This window comes from Vipera berus, assembly GCF_964194415.1.
Source record: "Vipera berus genome assembly, chromosome: 2".
Classification (NCBI taxonomy): Eukaryota; Metazoa; Chordata; class Lepidosauria; order Squamata; family Viperidae; genus Vipera; species Vipera berus.
In genome coordinates this window covers 92701278-92724448 of record NC_138203.1, presented here as the reverse complement: position 1 = coordinate 92724448, position 23171 = coordinate 92701278, and the positions used below count along the sequence as shown (strand labels likewise).

The following is a 23171-nucleotide window of genomic DNA, read 5'->3' as shown; positions in this document are numbered from 1 at the left end:
CCGGCTTCAGCTCTCTCCTCACGAGCGTTCCCGCTCCGCTTGCCTCGCCGCCGCCGCCTTCCCGCTTCTTTTTCGCCAAGCCGCCTCGGCGCCTTGCACGACCTCCCTCAGTTTCCATTCCCCGCCCCCTTTCCCGCGCGTGCGCACTTCTTCCCCTGCGCTTTCCCAGCGGGTGGGGGGGAAGGGGAAAGAAAAAAAAAAGAGGCCGTAGTTTTCTTGCTGGCACTTGCGCACTCCCCGCGCTCTTTGCCAAGCCTTTCACCTGGGGCGCGGGCGGGCGGGCGGCAGGTCACGAGGCGATTGCGTCATCGCCGTCGCCTCGCCGGCGGCGGGAGCGGCCGTTTGCCTTTGGGCCGACGAGCGGCGCGCGAGAAGTGGGTTAACGCCCGCCCCATTTCGGTGCGCGAGAATACGGTATTTGCTCTGGTTTGGCCCCTCCCCCGGCCCCTCCCCCTTTCCCTCACCGTAGTCTAAGCCAAGCTAGGCCGGAGCACTGAGAGGATCCGGGGGGGTGGGGGGAAACTGTCGCTGCCGCCACCCAGTCTTGAGGCCGCTGCGGGGGTAGGTTCCGCCGGGACCTAGAGGCCAGCCGCCGCCATGCAAATCACTCTGAAGACCCTGCAGCAGCAAACCTTCAAGATAGACATCGACTGCGGCGAGACGGTACGGCCTGAGGGAAAGGGGCGAGAGGTCGGGCTGGAGCTCTGAGCTGGTGTGTGTGTGTGTGTGTGTGTGTGGTAGCAACTCTGGCGGGTGGAGGGCCCCACATTCGGAGGCGCGGGATTTCCGAGGCCCATTTTCCGCAGCGGTGTGGGAAGTTCTGCCGCGAAAAGTTGGGGCCCTATCAGCGAAGGGACAGCGAGAGGCCCTGGAATCGTGTGGAGGAGGGCCGCAAAGGCGAGCGAGCGCGCGCGCGAGAGGGAGGGAGGGAGGGAGAGGAGAACCTTGGGGCTTTCTGAGAGAAAGGAACAAGGGGGGGGCACGTCCGCCAGGCCTCCCGGGCGGTCCGAGGTGGCGGCTTCCTCTTTGGCGCCAGGCCTTGGCGCAGCTTTGGAGCCTTTCGGGGGAAGGGGACGAATCTCCTCGCCTGCTCGCTCTTTCCCCCCCCTCCCCGTAGGAAGTGACGTTTAAACTGAACGTTCTCCACCGTTCCTCTCCCCCCTTCCCTTGTCCTCCCCCTGCGTGCGAAGGGCGACGGGAGGAAGGAGTTCGGCGAGAGTGGCTCCTTGCGGCGTCCTAGAATAGGACTTTGCCATGACTCTGCGTTATTTCGAGGAGGGCGGGGGTATAAAGGCGCGTGGGAGCCGCGCGCGCTCGCTCCCTCCCTCCCTTCTCCCCCCCCCCGCCAAGGTATGCTGGTAATAGGCAGCGATGCGTAAAAGGTGGGCAGAAGATAGGCCAGCTTTCGCTCCTATAAAGGTTAAAGCAGGGGGTCTTCAAACTTGGCCCTTTTATGACTTGTGGACTTCAACTCCCAGAATTCCTCAGCCAGCTTTGCTGGCTGAGGAATTCTGGGAGTTGAAGTCCACAAGTCATAAAAGGGCCAAGTTTGAAGACCCCTGGGTTAAAGGGTGTCTTCCGCCAGGAGTGCGTTTTGCCTCGGCGAAGGACGCCACGCATCAAAATAACTGCACGCACAGCGTGTGGATTTGGAGGTAAACTGAGGGTTTATGCTGCGTCAACTTTCTGCTGAGATCTGGGAGGAGTGAAGTATCTTTATGCAGGTAGCCCTCCACTTACAACAGTTCATTTAGCGAACTCTCACTCAGCCGCCCTGTCCCCATGATGATCCTTCATTCTCATTCCCCCCCCTTCTCATGAGTCAGAGAGTATTAAATCATCCTTCCGTTTATTTTGTATTTAGCCCCTTTGATTCTGGCGTTAGCTCAGGTGGAGCCTGAGAACATACAGGTAGTCCTCGATTTGCCACGGTTTGTTTAGTGAGCGTTCAAAGTTAGAACGGCGCTGAAAAATAGCGATGACCGTTTTTTCACAGTGAGGACCTTTGCAGCATCCCGGCGATCTTGTGATCAAAATTCAGAGGCTTTGCAGCTGGTTCATATTTATCACCGTTTGCTATCCCAAGGTCATGTCGTCTACCTTTTGTGACCTTCTGACCAGCAAAGTCAATGGGGAAGCCAGGCTCATTTAACCACCAGGTTACTAATTTATCAACTGCAATGATTCACTTAACATCTGTGCCAAGAAAAGTCGTAAAATGGGGGGCACAACTCGCTTAACAAATGTCTCGAGAGCAAATTTTGGGCTCAATTGTGGTCGTAAGTTGAGGGCTACCTGTATTAGATGCACTAAATGGAGCTTTTGGAACTAAAGCTTATTGGCAAATCTGAATAGCAGAGGATCATTTCTTAGCCGTGGTATAGGCCTGGTTACTTAAGGGACTGCCTGGCTAATTTGATGCTGCAAGGCTGGTGCACTCCAATTTTCTTCAATTAAATAATATCATCTCTCGGAACCCTGGAAGCACTCTTTATCTGTTGTAGTGCCTGTCCTTTGGAACAAAGTTACCCCTGAGTACCAGATGGCCCCCAATCTGTTGTTTAAAAGACCTTTGAAGAACTGGCTGTTCACCCATGCCATCGGGGAGAGAATGAGACCAGTGGCTTCATTGCGCTTGTTATCTATTTTTTATCTTTTATGATTTGATTGTAATTTGTTGTGAGTCAAAATCAGACAGCATAGAAGTTTAATAAATTATTATTAATAGCTTTAAAGCATATCATTTTTTTCTTTCCCAAAGTGAGCTCATTCAGAAAGATGATTGGGAAGTATTAGTGTATCTCAGTTCTCACTAGTAGAGTTTTTCTGTTGTCTGGTGGGCAATTCTCTCCTTGGATGATCATATAGGAGCTGTGACTAGGGGGGCCTTCGCCCAGGTTCGCTTGGTGCGTCAGTTGCGGCCCTACCTAGACCGGGATGCCTTGCGCACAGTCACTCATGCACTCGTGACCTCCTGTTTGGACTACTGCAATGCTCTCTACATGGGGCTGCCCTTGAGGACTACTCGGAGGCTCCAGCTGGTGCAGAATGCAGCTGCGCGAGTGGTGGTGGGGGCTTCCCGATACTCCCATGTAACACCTCTACTCCGTGAGCTGCATTGGCTTCCGGTTGTCCTCCGGGTAAGATTCAAGGTGCTGGTTACGACCTATAAAGCCCTAAATGGCATGGGTCCGGGTTACTTACGGGAGCACCTGCTGCCGGCATCAACTTCCCTTCGTCCAGTGCGCTCCCACAGAGAGGGCCTCCTTAGGGTGCTGTTGGTCAAAGAGTGTTGACTGGCGGCCCCCAGGGGGAGGGCGTTCTCTGTAGGTGCGCCAGACCTTTGGAACCGTTTACCGGTGGAGCTCCGGATGGCTCCCGACCTTCGCTCCTTCCGACGTGACCTAAAAACATATTTATTTGAACAAGCCGGCCTGGTCTGATGGGTTTAGGGCAGGGGTCAGCAACCTGAAACAGTGAAAGAGCCACTCGGAACCGGTTCCCTCACAAAAGGAAAAACTGGGAGCCGCAAAAAACGTGTGCGCATGCGCATACATGCGTGCATGCGCAGAACGGGTTGACTGAAGAGTGGAACCAAGGCGAGATATGCACCTACCCTGCATATTTGAATTGATTGGTTGAACTTTTTTAGTCCCACTTTTTTTTTGGACTGCACGTGGCAGAGGACTGGGAGCCTCAGGAGACAGCTGAAAGAGCCGCATGCGGCTCCGGAGCCGCGGGTTGCAGACCTGTGGTTTAGGGGTATTTTAATGCTTTGTATTAATTTATTGAATTGGGCTGTTGTATTTAATATTTCTTTTAATTTTTATATATTGTATTTTATTGTATTGCCCTGTACAACGCCCTGAGTCCTTCGGGAGAAGGGCGGTATAAAAATTAAATTAAATTAAATAAATAAAATAAATAAATTCTATATTTGTGAAAAAATGAGAAAAGCAATGGTTGAAGTTTAAATTCTGTTTTAAACTGTTGAACTTTGGGATTTCAACTACTAAGTGACTTCTGGTGCTAAGAAGTTATTCAAAGTTATTTGTGTTATTTAAACACAAAAGAATCTGGTTTAATATGTTCTTTATTTTACACTGCATATTTTGTATCAGTAGCTGGAGTTTGGCAGATAAAGATGCTTTAATTTACTACTGCATTCAGCTTATCTATGTTTAACCATTCACTTGTTCACAATGCTTGTATCTCTGGGCAAGGGCAAGTTTATTTAAAATGTGGCAATTGTGTATAGATACAGCTTCATTAAAAACTTTAGAAAGATGTTTGTGTACACACACACACCGACACACAGAAATTTCCCCTTGTCCTCGGTTTCTGTTCCAAAAGTGATACTTGAAATTCTAGCAAATGTCAGCAAGAAAGTACATTTTGCAAAATGTTGCACGAATTACAAAATTACATTGCAGTTAGTGGGATTCCAATTAGATCCAGGAAATTTAATTTCAGCAAATCTGTTGAAATGTTGATGCATTGTGTTTACGCATCCATCTCATATCTATGGACAACTATTCAGAGAGAATGTCTCCTGGTTTTTTTTATTTATTCTGGAGTATAGACCATATATGTAATTTTAGCGTTGGTAGTATATCTCAAAACTTTTAAAAATCTCTATAATCAGAAATATAGGTTAGTGGATCAATTTTCTTTAAGGTTACATATATAATTTTTCTGCCACAACGAATGTTAGTCTGAGAATTAGTAATTTCCCAGAGCCACTCATTAAGTCTCACTCATTAACTTTAATCTCCTCAGTCCTGATTTCACATTTACATTATCTTAGCAAATATCTTAAATAGTGGGCCAAGTACTACAGTTGTATTTTTAATGCTTCATGCCAGGCTTAGTAGAGTATTGTGATCTATTAATTAGAAGCTTCTGTTGTGAAGTATCACCCTGTACAATTTTCCCAGTATTGTTTAACAGATTATAAATAATTTTCAACTAATATATGCTCACATATATTTTCTGTATATGTCAAATTACACTTTTTCTAGAGTTTAATAACTACATTTATGACTTCATTATTTGAGGAGGGTGTTTAATTTGTTTTGAAACAAATGTAGTCTTATGAAAGTGTTCTTTTCTTGTTGAGCGTCCTTTGTTTTCCTCATAAATTAAAATTTGTCTGGGAGCACATTTTTATTAACAGTTCATTCTGGAATATGAGGCACAACTGTGTTTTTATTCTACAGAACTCATTGTGTGGTTCAGAGTAAATTACTGCCTTTTAAAAAAAACCTCAATAATTCTATTGATCCATTTTCAAACATATATAAAATAAAATGAACAGTTTACCAAGTTCCTGTCTTAATTTCAAGTACATTTATAATAAAATTGCTAATTAAAAAAGTAATGTTTCTTTCCAGTCAAATTGATTTCCTGGTGACTTCATGCCAATTTCTTTGTAAGGGTACATAAATGTTGGTTTGTAGTCTTTTTTTTTTTAAATTAAGGCTAACTTACAGCACTAGTATTTTCAGGATGCTTCAAGTAGTAGTGCCAGCAGTAGTAGTACATCATCCACAAATGATATAATAGTCTAAGCCAAGAAGGAAGGAAATAACCTGATGAGTTCTCTATTGGGAACAAGGGCACACTGTTAAAATTTGTTCCATGATTTGTTCTGATTTTGTGTCGGCCTGCTGCATGCTGACTGCAAATTTTGAGTTCTGTAATACATAAATTGAAATATTATTAAAATTAATCAGAATATAGGTAGTTCTTTACTTAGGAGCAGTCACTGTTCAAAGTTACAATGAACTGCTCCAAAGCTACTTAAAACCAAGTTGTGGTCTACATTTATGGCCATTTGCAACATTCTGTAGTCATCTGACTACAATCTATGTGTTTTTGTCAGAAATTGGTCCTGGGTTTGCAGCAAATACAGTGGGTTCGCTCAATTGAATTTTAAACTTAAGATCCTTATTTGTTTTAATGTTTTATAATGCATTTAATTGAATGCAAGTGACTTAGATTTACCTCCAGAGAGATAACTTATTTTAATTTAATTAATAATTAAATAAAATAAACAATGCTGCATTCTCTAATGACCGCTACTTTTGATTAATGACTGCTATATTCACCTTAATGACAGCTGTAACAAAGGGACATAAAATGGGATGCAGTCACATCGTGACCTGCTTAATGAGCAGCATAATTTACAACCAAAGTTCCAGGTTCAATTATGGTTGTGAATCAGGGACTGCTTTTGCTTATTTCTTACCTTCCCTATCTCCAATTAAATTGTTTGTTTTATTCATGGGGATTCATACAGATTCATTTATTGTTTTAGGTGGACTTAGTACCACAAAGTTTGAGAATTCCTGGGATTCCATGGAATGTTAGTAAAGAGTTAAGTGAAGGATTTAAAGCTACTTATAAAATATTTCTATTTGGATTTTATTCCAGTAATACAAAATTCAACAGTTTTATGTCCCAAAAGAACAAAACTCTACTTTTTTGTAGTACTTAGAAAATTATGGCAAACTGAATCGGTACCTTTGTTTGGGTCTGGAAAAATGAAGGAATCATAACTCGAATATTTGGAGACAAACACATATGCAGCTTTTTGAAGACTTTCTTGTAGTGTTGGTGACTTGATTTCTTTGGCACTAGGATTTTATCATGTTTCTTCAATCATTATCTTGTATTACTGAACATTTATGAGTTCAAGTCTCCATCCCGCATCGTTAAATGTTGCTTAATCTCTGCTGAATTTTACCTTTTGTTAATTAGGTCATTAATCAACTTTAGCAAGCTTTTATTTGTAGGTTCTTTTTACTTCTAGTGATTGATTGTTTTAATTGCCTGGAATTGCCAAATGTACCTTTAAAGCAGTTGTATAAAACACATGAAAATAATAGGAACCACTGAAATGATTTAGTTTTTTCCTCCAGATTTGTCAGTAACTGCAGATTTTGAATCTTCTTTCCTTTAGACCAGGGGTGTCAAACTGCCGGCCCGCGGGCCGGATGGGTCATCCAGAAGCCACGCCCACCCCATTGCCGGCAATGGCAAAACTGCCAATACGTTGCACGACGTCATGTGATGTCGCGAGTTTGACATGTCTGATTTAGACTACATTTACAAGTATAATTTTTATAAACAGTATTTAACTGAATAGTAGTTTTTAGGGAGAATGGAACTTCAAATGACCAAATAATCAGCATATTTCTCACCTGGAGAATTTAAGGGTTGGGGGTGTTTTTGTTTTGCTTTCTACATCTTTTTAGAGTGTCCTTTTTAATTGTTGAGGTCTGAAAAATAAGATAAAATATAATTTCCAAAATGTAGTGCCTCTTTTCATCTGGTGGAATGATTCCTATTTAGAGAACAAAATATAACATAAATAACATATAGTTCTTCATTTAGGAAATACAAATCATCCAGATGGAAAATATCTGCCTTGGGAATAATGCTTGTGAAAGTCCTTGGAATACTGATGATCACAATTGCTTAATAATAATAGGCAATCTATAAAAATAATTACCCATCTGCACATAAATACTTGGGTTGTATTTATTTTATTTTTTTATTTATTTTAATCCCATTTATATCCTGCCCTTCTCCGAAGACTCAGGGTGGCTTACAATCTAAGCACAAATCAAATGTGCTTAGCAATAGCCTTCATTCTATGTATATGCCTGCTTATTAGGTATGGTGGTTCAGATTTGCAAGCAAAAAAAGATGCCTTGGAACACCAATATAGTGCCTATATGCAGCTTTTTAAATCAGCTACAGGTAGAGCTTGACTTGACTGCAATTGGCACCAGGTTTGAGGTCCTATGTTGAGGCACTCGCATGAATGGACCTAATTTTACAACATTTTTGGGGAAGGCCATTAAGCAAATCACCATATTATACTTGAACGTGTTTTTGCTGAAAACTGGCAAAAGTCACCAATTACCCTGATATGACTACAGGATGCTGCAAACATTTATATAACAGCCAAAAGGGACCGTACAGCACTATTCTGGGGCTATTGTAATGTTGAATAGTTTTTATGCAACTGGTGACATATATCTTTTCCTGGGATCCCTCCCTCTCCATCCCATTTGTGTCAGAGGCACCATTTTAAAGCTCTTCTGGGTTGAAAGGATTAGCTGGTAATATCACCATTGCCCTGAGGATGCCTGTGGGGCTCCTTTCATGTGGCTGTCGAGCTGGAGCAAATGACGAGAGCTCACCCCGCCATGCAACAGCACTTGGGTCTCAAATGTAGGTTTGCTAACTACCAACCCAGCATCCTAACCACGTGAGCCACTTCCCTCCTCTTTCTGGGATCATATAATTCTTTTCTCAACTGAGGTTATAAGATTCCTGGAGAGGTCACTAGGGGTTCCCTGGGCTATAAGGATTTATTTTAAATCGGAGACCGAACAAAAACTCTCCAACTCTGGGATGGCCCCCAGAGTGTGTGTGTGAGGAGAGGAGCAAGGAGTAAGCCGAGGGAGGAGCAGCAGTGTATGTGAGAGAGATACATCCAGGGACCACAGGCTAGGGTCTCCTTGTCAGTACACACTTGCCTTTCTGAGGTGCAGTAGTATGGGGGACTTCACCAAACTTTACCAAGCTTGCCAATCTTTAAGGATTAAGTAATGTGTGTGTTACAGTATTCTCAAAGGCAACAATTTTTTTTTGGCTTACTGTATATGGATTTGAAGTTGGAAAGCTTTGTTTCTAATACTTAATTTTATCTTGCAAAATAGTTTTTCACTAGATAGGTCACAATTGGATTACTGTTAAGCTACCACAGAAAATATCAAGTGTTTGCTGGCATTTTGAAAATAAAGTTTTTATTACCTTAATGATTTATATGAAAGCTGCTCAACTTCTTTTAACTAAAAATATTTATTGTAGGTGAAAGCATTGAAAGAGAAGATTGAATTAGAAAAGGGAAAAGATGCTTTTCCAGTAGCTGGCCAAAAATTAATATATGCAGGTAATGCAATTATGACATTTTATGGGGATGTGTGTGGATGCTTAGAGAAGCAGTATGCAATTAGTAATATTCTGTGAATGACATAAAATTAATCCAAGTTTTTATTTTACCTCTAATTTTTCCATCTTTGTGGCCAAAATACTTTTTACATACCCATTCTCTATCTGAATATAAGACAGCTATGAGTTGATATGTATTCTCCCAAAGAGCACAATGAAAATATTATTTTTGCAGTTAATTACCAATTGTTAATAAAACACATGTCTTATATTAAGTCTTATAATTCCTGTAAATTATGCTTCTCAAAAAAACATACTAATCATGATCTCATCCCTTCTGTTTTGAGCCTGAAATGCCCCTAAAAGAATCAGAATGAAGCATGTGTATTTTGAATATTTCATTAGGAAAATAATCTCAGAATGAGCTGTTTTAGATAGCATTGGATGGTAATAGGTTTTTTTTAACCTATTCCAGCAGCCGCAGTTGTTTTACCTCTTGAAGTTGGGATATTGTCCTTTGAATTTGGTTTGGACCAATTTGTTTATTTTTGGTAAAACCTGAGGAGAAATTCACGCGTCCTTCTTAATGTGTGGCAAGATGAAATAGGACAAGTTGCTGGACTGTTGGTCACATACATGGAGATGCTCTGTGCCTGCAATAGATACATGCTACACCTATATATTTGTCTTAAAAAGCACTAACTATCCAAAATTATCCTAGCTGATAAGTCATATGTACAAAGAGGCACAGCATGAAGTCAGAGTAATCTATCAAAAACAATTTTGGTAGTACTGTATAAATAATGTCATCTGGGAAAGTCTTTCTAATATGTGATAATAGCAGTTAATAGAAACTTGAAATTTCTCTGAGCGGAATGCACTGTACAGGCTGTGGGTATGGGGAATATAGGAGGGAGTATTAATGGATGCTGCCTTGCTTGTGTAAAATAAAAAGGAGATTAACAATAATGAAATAGTTAATCTGATTTAAATAATTAGTGCTGTTTGATTCCACCTCTAGATTTCTACATAGAATGTGTAAATCATTGTATTGATGTGAAGATACTTAATGTTAAAGAAAGCTGACATTATATGACATCTTTTTAATTTTCCAGGTAAAATACTTAATGATGATACTGCTCTTAATGAATACAAAATTGATGAAAAGAATTTTGTGGTGGTTATGGTAACAAAAGTAAGTTATTTTTTTATACTTTTATTTGTAGATACTGCTTTGTTGTTGACCTTATTGTTTTTCTGGACATATTCTGGACTAGTAAAGAATCTTGATACAGACTGTTTTGTGGATTACTAAATTGCCTTACAGTGGTGAAAGTTTGTGAACTTTGGGTACTCTTTCTATATTGTGATCTACCAATCATCAGAGCTTCATAGAAGCTCTGTTAATTAATAAGAAATTAAACAGAAGGCACTGTTGCACAGGATTGCATTCAGCATGCCATAAGTTTGAGAGGTTGAACCCTGGGGCACTCCAGTATATCTAGACATAGATACCTTAGCAGAATTCTGTTTAACACTTGAGACTGCTAGGAGATTATTCAACACTCTGGAGTACTGTACCCAAAGTATTATCAATATGAAGAAAGTACCCAGTTAATCTGCACCCCAGACCAAGGGATATAAATATTAGAAGTTGTGTAATGCAATGATTTGAAATTTATTTTTGTATGGTTATATTTGATTTTTGCTTTTGTAAGCCACTCTGATTTGTTTGTGGTGCCAAATCACTTGTAACTAAACATTCACTGCCTTTGTTGGAACAAATATATAAATGAAGCTTTAAGTTTGAATATAATAATATTATAAAGAATATTACCTTCTTTAGCAGTAATGATCCAACCAAATGTTTCTTGAACCTTTTCATCAATAGATGATATTGGCCTGGAGGGATTTGGGCCCATTTGCAGAACTCCTTACATTTATTGATACTTTTGGAGTTATCTTACATGAACTGCTCACTTTAGGTCACCTGAGAACATTTCAGTTCGGTTAATGTTAGGGACTTGAATTGGTTATACCAAAACATGAAATTTCTTTGGCTTCAGCTGTATTCTAAATTTACTGATGCATTTAGGATCATTGTGTTGTATGATCCATATTTATTTATCTTTAGACTGATGGACAGGTATCTTAACATTCTCCTGTACAATATGCTGGTATAATTTAGAATTCATTGTTCCTTGATTATTGAAATTTGTCCAAATTCTGAAGTTGCAGAGCAGCTCCAAACGGTGATACTTCTGCTATTCTGTTTTATTCTGAAAGTGAATGTTTATGAGATGGAATTATTTTATTTCAGTGTTCTGTTTTTTTTAATACATAACCTTCCCCATTAGTGCCAGAAATTCCCTTTCATTTGATCTGTTGGCAAGCTGTTGCTGGATCATCCAGGAGCTCTTCGGCCACTTTGGTGGTGTGCTTCCTGAAGAATAGTGGTTTTCGTCTTGGTATTCTTACGTCTTGTTCTAAGCTTTGCTTATGAGAAGCTCATGAACATTGATATTAGGCAATGAGAAGCATTCTGTATTTACATTGGAGTTAGTTCTTTGTTCCATTCTGGAATACTGTACATTAATACAAAGAGCCTTGGTGGAGCAGTGGGCTAATGCCTCCTTAAGTAACACCAGCTGCCTGCAATTAGTGCAGGTTCGCATCCCACCAGGCTCAAGGTTGACTCAGCCTTCCATCCTTCCGAGGTAGGTAAAATGAGGACCCAGATTGTTGGGGGCAATTAAGCTGACTTTGTAATAATGCCGCTTGGGGGTGTGTGTGAAAGCCCTAATAAGCAGGCATATACATAGAATGAAGGCTACTGCTAAGTTTGTAAGCCGCCCTGAGTCTTCGAAGAAGGGCGGGATATAAATGGAATTAAAATAAATAAATAAATAAATTCTCCTACGAGGAGTGAAAACTGGATAGCAGCTGGATAGCAAGATGGGCAGCATCTCCACTTACGCACACACTGTTTTATCTTGTGTTGATGAAGGCCACATTTTTGTAGCCCTTCTCAGCGTCCTGAATACTAGGAAGTTTTTTTCCCCCCCAAAATCTGCTGATAACTTTTTGTGTTGTTGTTGGACTGTGCTTCAGTTCCATAAACCCATGTTATGAAATGTGTAGATTTCAACGGGGACAGCCAAAATATGTGTTCTGCAATAGGTGAAAACTGCTTCAAGTCACATCTAATTGTCCTCATAAATTGTAACATTTGGTTACCCCTGTAGAAAGATGGTTACTCCTGAGGATTTCAAACAGAGAGCAAAAGTGTGTGCCATGCTTTCATTAAAGACCAGACACAATACATATGCATGTATGTGTGTGATTTGTTTAACATTAATCTGTTTCTTGATGAACCGATTGCACTGTAGGTCGTGATACTGCAATATTACGAATAGTTCTAAAAGTTCTCTTTTCCAAGTGGCAAAGCAACGGATGAAAAGCCTGTTGAAGCCGCTTTGAGGCTTCAGGGCATGTACATATTGTACAAGAATTTAGGAAGGCCTTGGAAGGCCTTCGGTCTGCTTTGAGGAGCAGGTTCAGAGAAATGGTTGACTCATTGAATTATGAGTCCAGACCTATTCCTACTGGAGAAAAAAAACTACTGCAAATGCAGGTGAGAAGCTGTGCCTCAGTCACATGAAGCAATTCAAACTCTAGTAAAGAGGTAGCTTTTAGGTGAACTTGGAGAAAGAGGTAATTTAGGAATTTGCCTTCTTTATCTTTATAGCCCAAAGCAACAGCTGCTCCATCTCCAACTACAGCACAGCAGTCAAATGACACCACCACTACGGTTACTTCTACAACACCTGCTGCTGTGCCGAAACTAGTCCCTACTCCTGCTCCTGCACAAGTTTCAGTATCTGCACCCACTGCTTCCACACCAGCTGCAGCAGCAGCAGCAGCAGCAGTATGTGAATCCGCACCTGTGAGTGCTACTGTAGAAGAAAAACCAGCAGACAAACCAGTAGAAACGCCACCAGCCACCAGCCCAACATCTACAGAAAGGTATTGCAGAACCTTGGAAATTGGACTTTTGCTTCTCATTCAAATTCAGACTAAATGCAGGGAATATTAAAGAACGATTTGCAACCGAAAGGGAATTTGATAGTCTTAGACTTTTTAACACAGTAAATATCTGAAAGGCAGTGTAGCCTGCAGGTGTATTTTTACATTCTTTGTCTTTCTAAAGCTTTGGTGGTGTAAAGTTTTAGCAGTTGAAGCCACACTCTACATACACATGGCGGCTCTTGCTTGCCTTTCAACATATATAGAGATTTATTATTAAGAGACTGCAACTCTTGAGTTGCTCAGGTGGGCGTAGTATTGTAATTGTGTATTAGACTTGTGAATGGTCATAACCATACACTTCACAGTCATACTATTCTCAGCAGTTCTCTAGGGGAAAAAATCGATAATGATATAGCATTAAATTATATAAAAACAGAATGCAATTGTGATGTCCTTTTAAACATTTTTGCCATGTGTTTAATAAAATTAAAAGCTCTGGCACATAATTCTAGGCTGCTGTCTTAACTAACAACAGTGGGATTCAGAGAGGATCTTGTAAGGAGAAAGCTTGAAACGCCATCCTGTATTGCAGTGTAAATTATCTCCTGGATCCAGCTGACTGCCCTTCTCCTGGCTCTTGCTAAGCCCACATCACCTTGTGTTGCCAGCAGCTAGTCAGGCAGTTGATAGAACTGTATTAATGTGAGATCTCCTCAGGCTTCCCATATCCCTCCCTCATGACACCCCCCCCCCTCTCAACAGCAAGATGGCTCGTATTTAGATAGCCTCCTTTTTTTTTCCTCAGCTGTCCAATTTAGCAGACAGGCAATCATATCTGGCCACCTCTGGCAGAAAAGTCCTGGTCCTGGTCCAGATGTCTAGCATCAGTGCAGCTTTGCCAGTAGTAAAAAAGAGAACAGTTTTATTAGATGGGTCTGCAATATCTGCATTTCAGCGGTTTTCAAATTAATGTACTATGATTTATTTATTTTTTCTGAAATGGTAGCCAGATGGATGCTTGTCAGTATTAATTTGGAAAGTATTACTAGTTTCTGCTAAGTCATTTTCAATAGACAACAATAAAAGTGTTTATTTTAAATAAAGAATCATGCTCAAGTTCACACAATGTGACATGATTAAAACTCAAGTAAGTTGTAATTCCTAAATGTCTACCTTGCACTGTTCTGTGACTTACTTTTGTGTTGCTCGTTGATTCCAATCTTAAGCTCTGGTAAAAATCAAATGCATGCCAGTGAAGCTTGGTTTTTATTATACAATTCTTAACTCACTTTAGATTCTTTACTAGCAAATTATTAATAAAAAAATACCTTAACTCATAGGACAGGTATTAAATATGTTTGTTTTGTTCCAATACAGTTCAATAGGAGATACTTCTCGATCAAATCTTTTTGAGGATGCTACAAGTGCACTTGGTAAGTATTTCCTGATACTTCAGTGGCTCATTTGTAAAAAAAAAAAAATATTCGCTACCATCATTTTTCTCTCCCCATCTCTGCTACTATAATTTTAAGATGCCAGTTGCTTCTTAATAATATTTTTATTTTCCATACCACAAGTTACCTACATGTCTTGGGTTTCTATGCGAAAGGCTAAGGAATAGTGTAGAAGGGAAGTGGATTGCATACTTCTCTTTGAGGGATTTATGTCAGTTGTACATATTTCTGTTTTTATTCTATATTTTGTTGTACACAACCCAGAGCCTGCAGATTAGAATGGGTTATCATAATAATCAAATAAATCTGTTTTCAATACTAAATTATTCATGAAGACAAAAAAGCCACATAGATTTTCAACCTATATGCTAAACTTCCTGAATTTCTAAGTTACTTGCAAATTGTTCTAACCTGAATCATTTCTCTAAGCTGTTACTATTTGGTATCTTGTGATAAAACATGTTATAGCAGACTTAAGAGAAAGCCATCTATTCAAAGAAGCAGTTCTGAACTGTAGTCTAATCAGGTGTTCTTACTTTCCACCCCAGCTGCCAGTGTTGATAATAATAATAATAATAATAATAATAATAATAATAATAATAATAATAATAATAATAATAATAATTATTTTATTATTATAAAGATCAGTCTTTATAAGCACGGAGGTCTGTAAATTTTATATACAGTTTATTTCCAAGTGTATATCAGTTGATTGATGCAGTAGAGAGGATGGGCATTTTTTTAAATGTTTGGTTGAACTATTTTAATCAGGCTATTTGAATACTGGTTTCTAGTTGGTTGTTTTTATATCAGAATATGCTAGTCCAGTTACAACATTTACCTGAGAGTTTTTCCTTTTTAAATCTTCTGCTACAATTCAGTGTTTCTCCAGGATAAGATCTGCAGTAATTTTAACAAAACATAGGGGGGAACTATCTGTCAGTGTCAGCTGTCTTCTCAGCCTCTTCTGTGTCCATTCTGTTCCACTTCTTTTTCTGCCCTAACTGGTTCCAGTCGGTTCAACTTACTTGATTTCCCTGAATCAAAAAATAAAAAATAAAAATCTGAAAAATGTCTTTTGCTCCTAAGTTTGCTCGTAAGAGTTAAGAAATAGAAATGTAAAGGCCAGCAGGGAAACATAATCTTGATGACTGTCACAGCACAGCAATGCTTACTTACTAATATGTGGTCTCTGGAAAGTCATCTGTGAAAGAATATAACCCTCAGGCTAAGTAAGATTTCCCACCCTTCTGTATAATATTCCTGATCAGACCTGAATAGAGTTGGTAAAATAAATGGGAGCCCTGATGGATTACTGTGAAATGATGGAGTGTGACAGCTGAAGCATATTGTAGCTTTTATGCTTTTTTTAAAAAACAAAAAACAAAAAAAACTTTTTATATATGATTGAGAATTGTTAAAGGTCATAGTCACCTCTGTATTTCCCTCCATTAGTATTAACACTACATATCTGTCCTTAGTTATTATTGATCAACTTCAAGCTCTGTTACTGTTTTTATTTTTAAAAAGGTACAGATTAGTGACTGTAATACAAACTTAATGATTATTTATTTATTTATTTATTTATTTATTTATTTATTTATTTATTTAAATTTATATACCGCCCTATTCCCGTAGGACTCAGGGCGGTTTACAGGGAAAATTAAAAGTTAAAATACATCACATACAATTAAAATCGATTAAAACTAAGATTAAATTAATCCCTGAACTTAACTAAAACCTCATTAATTAAATAATTAAAACCCCTCAGTCTGGGCCAGACAGCTCAAAAAACCAAGTTTTCAAGTCCCTACGAAATGAGCGAAGGTCGGGGGCGGTCCTAAGCTCCGTGGGAAGCTGGTTCCAAAGGGCCGGCGCGCCCACAGAGAACGCCCGTCCCCTGGGAATAACCCGCCGGCATTCCTTAACTGGCGGTACCCTAAGAAGGAAAGGAGTTTTGTTATAAAAACAGCAAAAAGAAAAAAAAGGATAATTTTTATAGAATAGAAAAAAAATAGAATCAGTTTCTATTTTTGATTATAACTATTTAAAGTGAGACATAGATTATTGCAACTAATAAATATTTGGCTTTGGTAAAGAAATCGAAATGAGAGATGAATTATTTTTATTAATAATATAGTGAACTCGAATAGCAGAAAATAACACGTCACCCTGATTGCTATAATGAATAACTAATGCAAACCCTGTTGTAATATTATTTTCTTGACAGAATATGCCAATAGGTTATTTTCTCCCTACTTCCTTCAAAATTTGCATATATCTTATCTTTTCTCTTAATCTCTAAGTGACAGGTCAGTCGTATGAAAATATGGTGACTGAGATTATGTCAATGGGATATGAAAGAGAGCAGGTAATTGCTGCATTGAGAGCCAGCTTCAATAATCCTGACAGAGCAGTGGAGTATCTTTTAATGGTGAGTCTGTTTCTTATTATTTCACGATTTGCTCTTCCTTCTACATTTAAGTCTGATCATGACACATTTTTTATGGGAAGGCGAGATGTAGAGACAGACACAAAGCATAAAGTAATGAGTAATGAAGTTTCTTCTTTAATGAAAACTGAACATAAGTTGGTTTAATTTCTTTATGTACAGCTGTTCTTGGTGCCACCGTTTGAACTGCAGAAACATTAGTAACATTAAAAGAGATACATATGTGTGTGTGTGTGTGTATATGTATATGTATATGTGTGCGTGTATATATATATATATATATATATATATATATATATATATATATATATATATATATATATATATATATATATATATATATATAGCTTAGCTGTTTCTGTGTTCTCTTAGCAAAACTGTTCAATGAGGGTTTGAATTTCTTGCATTCAGATCTTTCTGAACGGAAGACTCCGAGACTATATGTACTCAACCTGATTTTAGTATTTTAGATTAGTGTTTCTCAACTTCAGCGACTTTAAAGATGTGTGGACCTCAACTCCCAGCATTCCCCCGCGACACAGGGAGTTGCTGTCCACACATCTTACAGTTGCTGAGATTGAAAAACACTGTTTTAGACAATTTCATAATCTGTAATGACAGGCTATGTGGTATAGGCTAAGTTCATTTACATATTTAAATGTTCTTATTTCAGCAGAAGTAACAAAACAGATGGCAGTGGTTTTTTTTAAAATGTTAACAGTAAAGAATTATTCCTTTCATTCAATCTCAGTCCTTAGATTTCACGGATGTATCGAAATCATGAAGGTTGTGTTCCTTTTAGGGTATCCCTGGAGATAGGGAGAGTCAAGGTATGGCTGACCCCCCTCAAGCAGCCAGCACTGGGGCTTCTCCATCTTCAGCAGTAGCTGCTGCTGCTGCTGCTGCAGCATCAGCAGCAACTACCACTACCACTACTACTACCACTAGCTCTACAGGAGGTAAGATAGCCATTTCTACAAGTCTGTGTCTGACTCACCAGAGAAACGGTTTGCAAAACAGCCCTTGAGGCATATATTTTTTTGTTTTGTTATAGTGTAATTCTGCGAACATCTCTATTCTTGATAGTTCTTCTTATAGGTTGGTGGGCTTTTTTATTTATTTGTAGAATATTGCATCAAGGTTTATAAAAAATATTTGGCTTTTTAGTCCAGGTTTCTGTACCATTCTGTCATAAATTTTCGCACGAAGCTGTTCTAGGCAGACAGATGAACAGATCCACCCTTTGCTTTCATCAGTAACGGTGGTAAAAATTAATACTGGGCTCTAGCATGAGTCCTGTAAAAGCTTTTGAGAAAGGCTCGCCTTTTGCTTACCGTCTTGTTCAAAATCTACCTCCTCTTTCAGGACATCCTCTTGAATTTTTACGAAATCAGCCTCAGTTCCAGCAGATGAGACAAATTATTCAGCAGAATCCATCGCTTTTGCCCGCATTATTACAACAAATAGGACGGGAAAATCCTCAGTTATTGCAGGTGACTTTTAAATCATGTCAGTTGTCTTCTGTAGTTTCACATTCTTTTTCATAATAATGTCAGATGAGGAAAGAATAAACTGAATTAAATGAAGTGAGTTGCAAAGGTCTCTTGGTGTAATAATTTATCATATAGACGTATCTGTTAACTACCATTTGGTCTCTGTTGGCTTGTATTTTACCATTTATAGTTCAAATGGAAATAATTTTTTTAAGGTAAATAGGAATACATATTTCTTTATCCTATTTATGTGTTGTCTGCCCATCTCGTAAACAAATGATTCTGGACAGCATACAGCAGTGTTAAAAATGATATGTACACATTGTTAATAGTATTAAAAAGTTTAAAATGATAAAAGTAACAATTTTTTAAAAAAATATTAGGTGAAGAGCAGGTGTTAATTACACTGGAGTCATCTCAGGTTTTTTACCAGTCGCTTGGGGTCTCCCGGACTGATGACACAACCAGGTCTTGAGGGACTTACAGAAAGTTACCGTGTTTTTCAGACCATAAGACGCACCGGACCATAAGACGCACCCAGTTTTTAGAGCAGGAAAACAAGAAAAAAAATTCTTTCTCCTTCTCTCTCTCTCCCTCTCTTTCTCTCTCTCTCTCTCTCTTTCTCTCCCTCCCTCTCCCATTGTCCCTTCCTTCCTTCCTTCCTTCCTTCCTTCCTTCTTTCCTTCCTTCCTTCCTTCCTTCCTTCCTTCCTTCCTTCCTTCCTTCCTTCCTTCCTTCCTTCCCTCCCTCCCTCCCTCCCTCCCTCCCTCCCTCCCTCCCTCCCTCTTTGTCCTTCCCTCTCTGCATTAGAGCAGTACCCGTGGAGGTGGCCCTGCAGCCCGGCTTTCTCTTGCAGAAAGCAAGCTGAAACGGAGTGAGGGAGATTGCCAGAAATGCGAATCGGCCGATCTCGCGCTCCTGCAAACTCCCTCGCTTGGTTTCAGCTTCCCTTGCTACAAGAGAAAGCAAGCTGAAACGGAATGAGGGAGATTGCCAGAAATGCGAATCGGCCGATCTCGCGCTCCTGCAAACTCCCTCGCTTGGTTTCAGCTTCCCTTGCTACAAGAGAAAGCAAGCTGAAACGGAGTGAGGGAGATTGCCAGAAATGCGAATCGGCTGATCTCGCGCTCCTGCAAACTCCCTCGCTTGGTTTCAGCTTCCCTTGCTACAAGAGAAAGCAGGCTGAAACGGAGTGAGGGAGATTGCCAGAAATGCGAATCGGCTGATCTCGCGCTCCTGCAAACTCCCTCGCTTGGTTTCAGCTTCCCTTGCTACAAGAGAAAGCAGGCTGAAACGAGGCAGATTGCAGCAGCGCGAGATCAGCCGATTCGCATTCCTGGCAATCTCCCTCACTCCGTTTCAGCCTGCTTTCTCTTGTAGCAAGGGAAGCTGAAACCGAACGAGGGAGAGTGCAGGAGCGTGAGATCGGCGTTTCTCAGCACGTGCCGATTCGTGCTCCACTTGCAGAGGTTGGGGCTGGCCATACGGATCACCTTTGGACCATAAGACGCACCCTCGTTTCCCCCCCACACTTTTGGGGAAAAAAAGTGCGTCTTATGGTCCGAAAAATACGGTAAAACAGATAAAGATGGGGGGAACACACCTGAAAAGGCCCACTACCTAGGACGGTTAGGCAACCTTGGCTCTTTTATGACTCGTGGACTCCCAGAATTCCTGAGCCAGCATGGTTCAGCATGGAAACCTCCCTTTCCCCTCAGCATGGCTGGCTCAGGAATTCTGGGAGTTGAAGTCCACGAGTCATAAAAGAGCCAAGGTTGCCTACCCCTGTCCTAGGAGCTGCCAGGTGAAACTCCCTAGCCGACGGGACCTGCATCATATCCTCTCTGCTGGATCTGGTGGGACAGGCAGATGTAATCAGGAGAGGCAGTCTTTATTTCAGTATATTATTTGCTTTTGTCCTCCCATGCACCATAGCAAATAAGCCAACATCAAGAGCATTTCATTCAGATGTTAAACGAACCTGTTCAAGAATCGGGACAAGGAAGTGGTGGCAGTGGAAGTGGAGGCGGGGTAGCTGAAGCTGGAAGCCGTCACATGAACTATATTCAAGTAACACCTCAGGAAAAAGAAGCTATAGAAAGGGTGAGTTGAACATTTTTCTTTATCCTCAACCCCAATTTTCTCTCAGTTTCTTAAGTTCAGAGATTAAGTAATCCTTACATAGCCAAAATCTACATAAATCACATGTGAGTAGGCTGGGGTTTGTGTGTGTTTTAGGAGGATTAACAGCACTTTCAATTTCTTCTGCTATCCTCATAAAGTGAGTAATATTTAGTAGATTTCTTTTCCCCAGTATTTGAAGTTCATTAGATAAAGTGGTTAAGGCACCAGGCTAGAAACCAGGAAACTGAGTTCTAGTCCCACCTCACACATAAAAACCAGCCGAATCACCTTGAGCAAGTCACATATTTTCAGCCCAGCCCAGCTCACAGAATGGTTGTGGGGATAATAAGAGAAGGAAAGATATTTTGTACGTTCACTGCTTTGAGTTACTTATAAAAATAATAAAGGCGGGAAATAAATGTTAAAATTAGGAGAATATGTACCCCTTACCTATTATAATATGCAATTATATGTGCCATATATCCCAACTGATTCCAAGTTCATGATTTTGTTTCATGTTAACTTCCATAGCATTTGTTTAATAGTATGAAAGGGATTTTTGTATTTGCTCAGGCTGTATTTCATGTACAGTGCATAAATTGTTTCCCTCAAATTATTTTAAACCTTTATTCCAATATCTCAAAGTAGAAAATGAAGTTATTATTTCAGGTGTTACTGCATAAATATGATTCTTCTCTACACAGAGCATTTTTATACAGCTTTGAAGTGATAGAAAAGCAAGCTGTGGTTATTCGTTGTATGTATAATCTTAATATCATTTATACTTATACAGGCCTAACATTTACTGCTAAACTAGGGTTCTGAACTGAGAGGTTTAGTTGAAAAACGAACTTGTTTATTCTTGGTTTTCAAATTTATAAATTTAATCAATACATTTGAATAATTTTTGCATAGTTAACTCTGTTTCAGGCTCAGCATTCAATGCAGTTTAGCCCTATCAAGATTTTAGTGTAACAAATTTGTATCTGCAACAATTGTGTCACGCATCAGGACTGTTAACTGCTAACTTATTTAAAATAATCACCTTTAATACTTGGTTCGACAAAGAAGCTTACGCTATAAATGTGAATTCTAATAGCCTTTTCTTTCCTATAGTTAAAGGCCCTAGGATTTCCTGAAGGACTTGTGATACAAGCATATTTTGCATGTGAGAAGAATGAAAATTTGGCAGCCAACTTCCTTCTACAGCAGAACTTTGATGAAGATTGAAAAGGAGAGACTCTTAAAATCTCACACATCACACCAGTGCATTTACACTAGCTACTCACTGGATTGTCTGGGATACTTGGGCTCATATCCATGATACTTGGTGGAAGGGGGAAGGGGAGAGGGAAATGGGAGAAGAGAGGAAAATATAGAAAGGATACAGGAAAAGACAAGCACATCTGTTCTAAATCAGCAGATGAAGCAGATCAAAATGTAAAATACTATACACCAAAAATTAGCTTTTTTGCAGATATTTAGTTCCTTTCTACTATAAAAACTGTTCATTCCCCTCCCCCAATTTTCACTTCTTTAGTATACTAGGTCCCAAAATTAGCGTGGTGCCCTGCTTTCGTTTCTTTTTAAATAACATTGGGTCTTGGAGATAGAAAAGACTACCTAGGATCAACAGTCTGTATTTCATGGTAACACTGGATGACGGCTTCATAAATTTAAGAGAAAATATATTTGAGTAACATTAAAAACATATGCCAAAAATAGTAGGTGGTGGGGTTTTGCTGCTTCAGATGTATCTAATTTTTGCAGGATGCCCATTATTTCTTGCTGAAGTGCTAGATTTAAACCACTTACTGTTTTAGATTCTTGATCATTGATTTGAGAGAACTTTTCCTATCCTTATCCCTTTGCTCCTTTCATATAAGTAATAAATAGAGTGACTATATACACATAGGAAACAGTTGGAGCAAATGCCAGATAGCCTAATTACTGCTTACTTTAAGATTGGGTTATAGTAAAGCTATTTTGAAAAGGAAAAGCAAACAGCTGTCTTTGCATGTTTTGGTTTGATGTATCCCTTTTTGTGAATTGAGCACTTTTTATTGCCAATGAAGAAAATGTAAACTCTCCAATCTAGTGAAAGTATTTATGAAGAAATCAGATTGCATCCTACCTATATTTTGTTGAAAGTCAAACTGATCTGATGAATACAGCTGCAAGTATTTCAAAACTAGGTGTCTTTAAATGCTTGTAATCTTATAGTTTCAATCTCTGGGCCTCTAAAGGCTTTTGTCATTTGTATGCTTTAATAAGGACTGTCCAGTAACTTGCCTTCTCTTCTGTTTAAAAGCATTGTGAAACATTTTACTCTTGAAGAGATGTTCAGAAAGTGGAAAAAAATAGATGAACAATCAAGTTATTGGATCTCTAAAGATTATGCACATCCCCTTTTACTTCCTATTAAAAGTAACATTTAATTGTAAGGTTGTGAGCATCATTTCTTATTAACGGGGAGGGGGGACTGATCTTTGTAGAGTGGTTCTGAATAACTCATGTAGTGCTATACTATTGTTGGAAGATAACAATCTCATCAGAAAAGAACAGTTTAGGGCTTAAATACGGTTTCTTCAACAACATCTAGTTATACAATTGCCAAAACATAAATTTAGACAGTGATAAATAAATAATTGC

At 39.4% G+C, this 23171-nt stretch overlaps 1 protein-coding gene across 3 annotated transcripts; it reads left to right on the top strand.

Moving 5' to 3' along the window:
- The first annotated feature begins 362 nt into the window (after positions 1-362).
- RAD23B (RAD23 homolog B, nucleotide excision repair protein) lies at positions 363-22963 on the top strand. 3 transcript variants are annotated; one of them, XM_081319385.1, is made up of 11 exons: positions 363-663; positions 8887-8968; positions 10083-10162; positions 12716-12993; positions 14374-14429; positions 16757-16884; positions 17705-17861; positions 18268-18395; positions 20331-20498; positions 21224-21276; positions 21636-21768. In XM_081319385.1, exons 1-10 carry the CDS (start codon positions 598-600, stop codon positions 21242-21244), a joined length of 1164 nt encoding a protein of 387 aa, XP_081175511.1. In that variant the 5' UTR covers positions 363-597; the 3' UTR covers positions 21245-21276; positions 21636-21768. The 3 variants fall into 3 exon arrangements, with proteins under 3 accessions (XP_081175511.1, XP_081175510.1, XP_081175509.1); XM_081319384.1 differs by lacking the exon at positions 21224-21276 and having other exon boundaries at positions 367-663; positions 16763-16884; positions 21636-22963; XM_081319383.1 differs by lacking the exon at positions 21224-21276 and having other exon boundaries at positions 371-663; positions 21636-22963.
- The last annotated feature ends 208 nt before the right edge of the window (positions 22964-23171 follow it).